At 37.2% G+C, this 10,369-nt stretch overlaps 1 protein-coding gene across 2 annotated transcripts; it reads left to right on the forward strand.

Annotated features, from left to right (window-relative positions):
• Positions 1-417: 417 nt before the first annotated feature.
• LUM (lumican) lies at positions 418-7,705 on the forward strand. 2 transcript variants are annotated; one of them, XM_079937029.1, is made up of 3 exons: positions 418-613; positions 3,015-3,902; positions 6,887-7,704. In XM_079937029.1, exons 2-3 carry the CDS (start codon positions 3,035-3,037, stop codon positions 7,039-7,041), a joined length of 1,023 nt encoding a protein of 340 aa, XP_079793155.1. In that variant the 5' UTR covers positions 418-613; positions 3,015-3,034; the 3' UTR covers positions 7,042-7,704. The 2 variants fall into 2 exon arrangements, with proteins under 2 accessions (XP_079793155.1, XP_079793156.1); XM_079937030.1 differs by lacking the exon at positions 418-613 and having other exon boundaries at positions 6,887-7,705.
• Positions 7,706-10,369: the final 2,664 nt, after the last annotated feature.

The following is a 10,369-nucleotide window of genomic DNA, read 5'->3' on the forward strand; positions in this document are numbered from 1 at the left end:
TTTAGAAACTAATGTAAGCTTCCCCCTTGGCTAAAAATTGAGTCCAAGTAAATCAGTATAGATTTCACGAGTAATGAGCAAAAATGATTCAACTCTTCTGAGTCTGCTCATTTGCATTTTCCTGAAATGGTTTACTCTGTTGATTTATGAGACCTTTAGATGAACATGATAGTTAGCTGAGAGAATTACATTTAGTTGTTGTCACAGCTATAGAAGTAAAGGGCTTTGTAAGAGAAATGTTATCACTGGAGATGCCTCATTTGCAGCAGTACTCAATTTGGGATTAAAAGCTATGGTATTGGGGCTGGTTCAGCATGTATCTCTCTCTTATTCCATAGGGAGTGAGCTGGGCTGTCCTTGCTCACCAAGTCCACCTGCACCTCGTTAGAGAGCAGAATGTTTGCATGCCACACCACAAGATCCCCACAATGACATAACTCCATTCAGAGACTGGCGTGACTGGGCTGGGTTTCCCCCACTCAGCTCTTGTATCACTGAGAATCTGGCAGCCAGTTCCGTCCTGACAGAGTTTACAGCATATATTGGTGGATTCTTGTCCACCAAGCAGAGCATCTGCTTTAAGAATTAACGAAAGCAGTGTCGAGACAGTAAGGTAAGTGCTGTTTTAACTATAGCACTGGGGATGCTGACTGTTTGGGACGGTGTTTATTGTAACAGGAACAGAAAAAATTTCAGAGCAACTTTGCCAATTGCTATTCAACAGCAAATCCACAGTTTTGAGCATTTACTTTCACATTTTGCTTAATATACTTTCCATGATTTATGGATTTGAGATACATTTTATACAGTCTATAATGCCTTACTTAGCTAAGGAAGTTATAAAAAGTTTCAAGGTTGGAATGAGAAAATTAGACACAGTGAAAAAGTATGGCATTTAAAATGTTTGCTATTTCATGCTAATTAGTTAAATATGTTAGTATTGTTAGAACCTAATTTTGGAGCAAAGAAGGGCCATTTCAATCAGTCATCAAAATATTTTGCCACAAGTATGTTGCTATAATTTGTTATAATTTGCCATAAACATTTTATGCTGTTATAAAATGTGAGCTAAAGGATTATTTATTTCTATTTTGTTAATTTTAAAGATTTGGATTGTGGATGTATGTCTTAAGAAACAGGAACATGTTTTAAAGAAATTCTGGTAAATATGATTTACTTTTTGAAAAAAAAGCATTTTCTTCATAGCCACAGGTATTTGGAAAAACTGGGGGACAGTAAAGCGTGGTTTTGCTTCATAGTGGAGTCCTTATACGGTTACAGATTCTCTTTGAATTCAGAGCCCTTGTTTTGACTTTGCCAAAAAATATGGAAGCATTTTCCATTACTATTCGCACTATAGTTCCCATGTCTAGTTTAGTGTATACTGAATTAAACTAAGGTGGAAGCTGATTAATGAAGTAAGAAAAATCTTTACAACATTAACATAATTGTAACTCGTAAAGAATCCTATAATTACATTAGCACTATGTAATAGATCTCATGGCCAAGTCCTGTCAACTAAATTAAATGACTCCATCATAATCTTAGAGAATAATTTACAAAGAATCTGGCTACATTATTTCTGTTATAAGAGTGACTCTAACAACGTTTTTGAGTGTTTCATCTGCTAAAATAAAGTGCTTTATAATTCCAAGTTAAAGCAAAGCATAGATGTTTAAAATTCCTGATAGTAGAAAATCCTGCTTATCCCAAACTACCTAGATCCAAAAGCTTGTACCATGTTTCTCACAGGAAGAGATTTTATTTTATGGTATCCATTGGAATGTGGATACTGCTTCACATTAACAATTTCCCTCCCAGAGTTACCAACTGCTCAGCTATAACTCCTCATTCTACAAAAGCCCAACTGTTATATCCTATTTGCCTTTACCTAAATTGCTGACCCAGTGCTTCCCCAAGCGACTGAAATGTACTTCTTTGAACCTCTCCTTAGAAAAAGGTTCATATGAGAAGATCACTGTTACAAATTGTTTTTAATTTATATTCTCAAATTTATCCTTTCCTACATGGCTCTTAATGCCACTGTTTAATACAGACTTTCCTCAGTTCCACATCTCTCCCACTTCCATTCAGTGAAAGCACTAAAATCCAGAGAAGCAAACCCTGCCTTCTTAAATTTTGACATGAAGAACGCAGGCAAATTGTGAGTGATTGAAAGAAAAACATTCATTCAAATCTTTGAAAAGAATCTCATTCTTTACCAGTTAGACCTCTTTCTAGGTTTAAAAAATGTTTAGAGTTTGTGACATTTCCTTGGTGAGTAAACATTAATTTTACTAAACCTCATATACTAAATATTAATTTTCAAACACAGTTTTGTAATGTGCTTAAAAGCATAGAATGTTAAACAAAAGGTGAAATAACATGCACACACCCCCACCAAGACTTCTGTTCACCTTCCTCAGAATCAACAACCATAAAGACATTTTTAAAGGAACATGCCACGACTGCCACCACGCCCCCTCCACACACACAGAAGACCAGCTTTCCTCCAGACAACATCACAGATTGCCCACGTTTTCAGTAAGGATCTACTTAATGAGACATTTCAATGATGTTGAATGGTGGGGTAGAGGGTACAATTTACAATTGTCTTCTCGTTTTCATTTCTTCTGGTTTTGAAGGTATTCTGAAGCAGTGTTCTAACATGGTGGTTAATGGGCACCTCCCAGAAACCTCTTGCAGGAAGATATTTAATTAAGGAAGGACCTAGAGAAGTTGACTGGGATAGTTAGGCCTGGCTCGCCCAGAAGGGGGCGCATGTGAATGCAATCTGCCCTGGAATCTGTTCACTTCCCCATCCGTTGTAAACATATGTCCTTAACCCACTCCTCAAATGCAAATTAACAAGACATCATTAGTGCAGTAAAAAAAAAAAAAAAAGCACTATAAAGTAATAAAATTCACATTTGCTAATGCATTTTCTTTCTTCTTAGTATACTTTTCCTGAAAGGATACTATTTTATAATAATACATGTTTCCACTTTATTTAGGATTCAAAGCATTTGCCAAAATGAATCTAGGTATGTTTCCTCTCCTCTTGGCATTAATTGGCTGTGCCAGCAGCAGCTACTACTATGAGGATTATGATTTCCCCCTATCGATTTATGGGAGATCATCACCAAACTGTGCACCAGAATGTAACTGCCCTGAAAGCTACCCAACGGCCATGTACTGCGATGAGCTGAAATTGAAAAGTGTGCCAATGGTGCCTGTTGGAATCAAGTACCTTTACCTTAGGAATAACCAGATTGACCATATTGATGATAAGGCCTTTGAAAATGTAACTGATCTGCAGTGGCTCATTCTAGATCATAACCTTCTAGAAAATTCCAAGATAAAAGGAAAAGTTTTCTCTAAACTGAAGCAACTGAAGAAGCTGCATATAAATTACAACAATCTGACAGAATCTGTGGGCCCACTTCCCAAATCTCTGGTGGACCTGCAGCTCACTAACAACAAGATCTCGAAGCTTGGCTCCTTTGATGGACTGGTTAACCTGACATTTGTCCACCTTCAACACAATCAGCTGAAAGAGGATGCTGTTTCAGCTGCTTTTAAAGGTCTTAAGTCACTTGAATACCTTGACTTGAGCTCCAATCAGATGACCAAATTGCCTTCTGGTCTCCCAGTATCTCTTCTAACTCTCTACTTAGACAACAATAAGATCAGCAACATCCCTGATGAGTATTTCAAGCGTTTTAATGGATTGCAGTATCTGCGTTTGTCTCATAATGAACTGGCTGATAGTGGAATACCTGGAAATTCTTTTAATGTATCATCCTTGCTGGAGCTGGACCTCTCCTATAATAAACTTAAAAACATACCGACTGTCAGTGAAAACCTTGAAAACTATTACCTGGAGGTCAATGAACTTGAAAGTAAGTAGAAAGCTGTGCCTATGATTGATTGATGTTTCCTCAAGGTTTTAAATGCCTAAGTTGTGTGACACAAGTACTGCATCTGGCTCCAGTTAAAAAAAATGAAAATGCCAACAAAATATTTCTCTAGAATATAGAATTCTAGCTTAGTTATTTATCCAATATCTGGCTTTGCTTTGGAGTGTCCAGATAAGAAACCATTAAGGTCACAGAATTTAAGCACTCATTTCTTCAAATGTAGTACTCTGGGCTAATTAATCCTGCTGTGTTATCTCTTGATTTTTATCTGTTTATTATTTGCCTCCTTCATGACTTCGATTTGTGTCTACATTTATTTCTTGACAAGATGTAGCTGAGGGAGAAATCAACAAGTCCACAACCAGCAGAGGCTTTTACAGAGCCTCTGCTTGTCCCCAGAGCAGCCCGTGTACACTCATGGTCTCCTCTGACATTTTTACTTGGGACTCAACATATTACTCCGCTATCATGACCATCATCTATCTCTGTTATCACTGTTATGGTTGGTGTGTATGGTCTTCATGGTGTTCTTATGAGGACTGTGAGAAAGTTTAAGGAGGAATATGATAAGGGTTTGGAATATTTTTTACTAGAGTTACAAAGCCCCTTTTCTTATACACAACCCTTCACCTCATTTGATTTTCCCACAGTTTCTCCTTCCTTTCTCTTACTTCCAGAGTTTATTTTTCATTTATCTACTGGGTGGGAGTTTGACCTATTCCACTTGAGCTGCTTATGTACTCTTCTGGTCTCCTGGGACATTTTTCAATTTAAGCTATAAAGATTCATATGGGAAATTGACATTCACCAATCCCTACCTTATTCTTTAATGGAAGTTGGAAGAAGAAAAAAACCTATAATTCACAGATGAAGTTTTTAAAATGAAAACTCAGGTGGGAAACACTGATTCACATAGTAAATGATTTTATAATAATCTATTGAAATTTTAAAATAATCTATTGAAATTGAACATCTTTATATTATAACAGTTGGTTCCCTTGTCCTACTGGGTAAGGATATTGGCACTCATCTGAAAAAAAAATTTCAGTGTGCCTTACTAATATAATTCTGCAATAGTAGTTCTGTAATTCTGCAATAGTTTCATGTAACTCCTAGTAGGGCTGGGGTGTTCTCATGAAGGAGTCCATGATTGCCAACTCTGCAATGCCATGTGTTCTTTCTTGTGTCTGCAAAGTTTGTTTGTCATATAATACACAGTCAAGCTATCAGAGCTAAACCCTTACAGCTGTTTCCAGGGCAAAATTCACTATGTGGCAATATGTGGTCCCACATTATAAACATTTGTGGTCAGGAGGAAGGATACTCAGACAGGCCAAAATGCTAATGGGACGTAAGATGTTTGAGGGCTGAAGAAATCCATTAGATTTTGTGGGTGGAGGTTAGCTGCAGAAGCAAGACTACCTCCTACTCTGAGACAAGAAAGGGGAGAGATATAGATGCAGGGGCATTTGAAGGTGGAAAAAACAGTTTTCATTGTATGAGTGAAAAGGGAAGAGCCAATGTAGGAGATGGGACAGATGGACCCTGCGAGAAATGCCAGCAGCTGCTCCGTGCCTAGCTGAGACTGAAATCCGAATGCCCAGCTCATATAGTCATTTGAAAGTGAGTAGTTACCTTTCTCCCTTCCTTATCCTTGACACTTAGGTTTACATATTTCAGGAATTCTTGCTGTGTGACTTTGCATGTGTGTCTTCAACTTAGTTTATCTTGCCGCATAATAATTATGCATACCAACTGCCCACCTTCTCTTAAGGTAATAAGAGTCCCTTAATGTTTTTCCAATATTAGGAAATACCCAGCCAAAAACAATTTGTCATATTTCAAACTTGCAACTTTAAGCGTTAAGCTAGTCACAGATCTTCCTAGTGTAAAGCAATTTAGAAAACAGAAAAAATTAAAAGGACGCCAATAATTATTTAGTACAAAGTATGTGCTAGCACTGTGTGAAGTGCTTTACATACCTTAATTAATGTAATCTTCATGCCACACAGTGTGATAGATATATCTAAAAAGAAGATCTGATAAATGTCTCAGATGGCAAACGACAGAGGTGAAAAACTAATATAGACCTAAACCCATGTTTTTTCCATTGTTCCATACTTCAGAGGCAGATACCATAACCAAGAACCCTGGAATTTGACAGATGAGTTATTTAAGACAACATCTTAGAGGAAAGGACTGCAGTGTGTTTGGGCTTCCACTGAAATCTTTGTTAGCTAGAGTTGAAGAATGAAAGAAAATAACATGATACAGGACCAGATAAGGTTAATCTGAAATACACTTGGGCAACCATAGGCAGTTTCTATATACATACACAGACCATGCTATCCAGTAACCTTCTCAGTGTCCATTAAAAATTAAATCAGTTGTTCATTTGTGGCAGCTTTTTGACCACAGAAGAAAAGGGCATGAGCTGAGATGGTGGACATTCCATGATTTGGTTTTTGCTTTGGGGTTTTGAATCTTTGTCATGAAGTGCGGTTGTTGGAAAACTGTTTAGAGTTCATTTATTTAACCCCTTTTATTTTAAGAGGCAAAAACCCAGAATACTTACACGGTGAGATTGCTCATATAACAGCACCAATTTTAGGTTTCCTCAGGCTAGACTTAATATTTCAAACTAGAGCTTAGACAATATGACACATTCACTGAGTGTCCTTCTATAAGCAAGTATTTCTAAATCAAGAACTTAAAGTTCTCTTCCTTGAAACATTTCATTAAATCTTCTGACCTACCGTAAGTATTCTTTACTAAATATTGCTGGGCTATTTGGTAGTCTGAAATATTCCTTTAGTAGTTCCAAATTCAAAGATACATCAAATAAGTGGGAAAAAGTTTTATTGGCTATTATTATAGATTTGAAAGTTTTTAAAAATGATGGTTTCAAGCCCGTGTACTGAAAAGAAAAAAAAACGATTGAAGTGTTTCATTCTTTAATTTTCCAGAGTTTGAAGTAAAGAGCTTCTGTAAGATCCTGGGACCATTATCCTACTCCAAGATCAAACATTTGCGCTTGGATGGCAACCGCATCACCCAAACCAGTCTGCCACCGGATATGTATGAATGTCTACGTGTAGCAAATGAGATCACCGTTAACTGATATCTACTAATTCCAATTATACTGAGATATATCCTGGAACAGCAGTTTACGGTTATGTTTATTTGTGTGTCAGTTTTTCTAGTATTCATTTTTTGTTGCTGTTTATTGCTTCCATACATTTCAAATTCTGAGGGAAAATGTTTTGTAAACATTTTACTACTTTTTTAAAAGAAAAGATGAAAGGCAGGCCTGTTTCATCAAAAATACAGACACACACACACACACACATAGACAATAAAATGAATGCTTTATTTGTAAATTTAGTGGGTTTTTTCCTATCTCCTGTCAAATGATGTGAAAAGCTTTCTACTGGTTTCGTGGAAGTCAGCCGAGTTTTATAATTTCTAAACCTTAACTTAATGTGCCAAAAAGCATGGATTACATGCCTATGGGTGTTTACTGTCTTGAAGCAAATTATCTCAATGTTCAAATTTGTTTAGCTGAAAAATAGATGGTAAATTTTGAGACAAATGATCTTGCACATTAGACAAAATTCATGAAACCACATACAATTAAAGCAATATTTTTAGCGTTAGGAATATATATTTACCTAACGAAACTTTTCTTTTCTAGAATTATTTTTCACTCTAAGTCATATGTATGTTTCTTTTTGATTATTTGCATGTTATGTTTAACAAGCTAATAGCAAAATAAAACATAGCAAATGGCATCACTGTGTTTGACTTCTTGTGAAATTCATAACTCTCCTATAAAAATAGATAAAATAATAGATTAGAATTCAAAAAAGATCTCTAGCCTGACATATTTTACTTATGTTAAATAGAATTTTTAATTAACTAAATTATTTGCTTCTAGCATCCACCTGTAAAGAGTTTTTAAACACATCTTACAATATGTACTTAAAAGTGTGCAGATCCCAATTGTGTCCTACAGTTCAACTCAGTTCTGACAGTATGTGCCTGGAGATAGTGTCGGATTGTACAGGTTAAGGGTTCAGTCCTACAGGACTGCCCTCCCTCCCCACTTCAGATGCCAGCTGAAAGTCCAGATTGTTACCTCCACTTCTGACCAACAAGCTATACATCAGAGGTTCCCAAGATCCTGTCCTGGACTTGAGGAATTTGCTGGAGCAGCTCACAGAACAGGAAAACTCTTTACTCACTAGATTATTCGTTTATTATAAAATGATACAACTCACGGGGGACTTCCTTGGTGGTCCCGTGGTGAAGAATCCACCTTGCAATGCAGGGACACAGGTTCGATCCCTGGTCGGGGAACTAAGATTCCCACATGCTGCTGTGCAACTAAGTCTGCGCGCCACAACTGCTGAGCCCACGCGCCTCAACTAGAGAGAGCTTGCGTGCCGCAAACTACAGAGCCCACATGCCCTGGAGCCTGCGTGTCACAGCTAGAGAAGAGAAAAAAAACGCGCACACCACAACTAGAGAGAAGCCCATGTGTCACAATGAAAGATCCCGCTTGCCGCAACTAAGTCTCAAAGCAGCACTCCCCCAAAAATAAATAAATGAAATAAAATGATACAACTCAGGAACAGCCAGATTGAAGAGATGCAAGGCAAGGTATGGGGAAAGGGTGCTGAGCTTCCATGCCCTCTCCAAGCACGCCACCCTCCCCAAATCTCCACAGGTTCACCAATCAGAAAGCTCTCTGAATCTTGTCCTTTGGGTTTTTATGGAGGCTTCATTTCATAGCCATGACTGATTAAACAGTCATTGGCCATTGGCAATTGAACTCAATCTCCAGTACCTCTGCCCTCCCAGGAGGTGAGGGAGAGCGACTGAAAGTTCAGACACTCTAATCATGCGTTGGATCTCTTGGCAACAAGCCCCCCATCCTTAGGTTACCTAAGAGCTTTCCAAAATCACCTCATTAACATAATAAAAGACACCTTATTGCTCTTATTCAGGAAGTTCCAAAGGCTTTAGGAGTTGTGAGCCAGAAACCTTGGACAAAGACCAAATATATATATAAGAAATATATTTTGATCATCTGAATGACCAAATATATATTTCTTATAAATCACAATATTACAGTATTTAAATCTCACAACTTCCTTGGATATTTGTCATTATTTCCATTCCTGTTGGTTTTACAGATTTATACGCAGTGATATTATATCAAATAAAAAGCAGCTATAAGATCTCAGCAGTCACTAGTTGGTTGTAAGCAAAAACGGCAGATAACTCCCAGGACTGAAAATGTTGAATGTATATAAAATTTTCAGAAAATGAGATTTAAAATATCACTTTATATTGAAACCACTATATTTGTAACATAACGTTAGAATTTATAATACAGAAAAAGTATATCCATGATTCTATACAATGGGAAATAGTAAGGCATATAATTTATAACTTCTACCTACCTAGTTAACAATAAAGCATATGGAGCCAAATGTTGTTCAGTCAAATATACTCATCCCTGTATGAGCGTATATATAGTCTCAAATGTGTCTAAAAGAAGGGCATCATCTCTCTCAAGTATAATTAAAACATTAACAGAACATTTTTAGTGAACTCTATCTTGTGGTAAAATGGTCTATCATCAAAGGACCATTATCAGTTAAGACGGCACTGACTGGATGATGTGTGACACGTATATTATGTAATTCTGAAAACAGCAATTTCCCTTGTAGTTAATGTTTGGTTGACAAGGACCAAATTAAGCACAAAGTCACACTTCTTGCAGAAGCATCTGAGGAAGACACTAGTTAGATACTGTTTGGGGACAGCTCCTCTTTCTAGCGGCCAGACCCCATCTCTCCAGGGCAGAGCTGGAGAAGAGAAGATACTGTTTGCTCTTTCACTCATGGTGACAGCCTTAGGGAGGAAAGGATATTGAAGATTCTTTATCTGCTCTTCTCTCATCCCTCCCACTCCCACCCCAGCTATGGTAACGTTTTCCAACATTTCAAGTGTATAATCAGCATGTTGAAATGATTTTCTAAATTCAGATTACCAAACACAGTACCCCAGATATACAGACCCGAAAAGTTATGCAACATAGGATTCCACATTTTTAGAGAATATAAGAATAAGTGATTCTTATACTGGTGGTCAACAATACACATTTTTAAGAACACCGACTTAGTGTGATCCAGCCACTGAAATCCCAAACAGTTAAAAAGCAGAAACGTCCTTTTCTTTAGGGAAGCAGAATAGAAAGAAGCATGTCGTTTGCAGTACATGTACATGAGAAAAAATAATATTTTTCCTGTATTCTAATCTATTTAAGCTAACTTCATGAAGATAACATGTACCACTTCTGCCACCCAACTAACTCAAGAGTTGCTTCACAGATACTTCTTGCCTGTCTATGCTCTTTCTCTCCAAGAAAAGGTACTCCA

Source organism: Stenella coeruleoalba (assembly GCF_951394435.1).
Source record: "Stenella coeruleoalba genome assembly, chromosome: 11".
Lineage (NCBI taxonomy): Eukaryota > Metazoa > Chordata > Mammalia > Artiodactyla > Delphinidae > Stenella > Stenella coeruleoalba.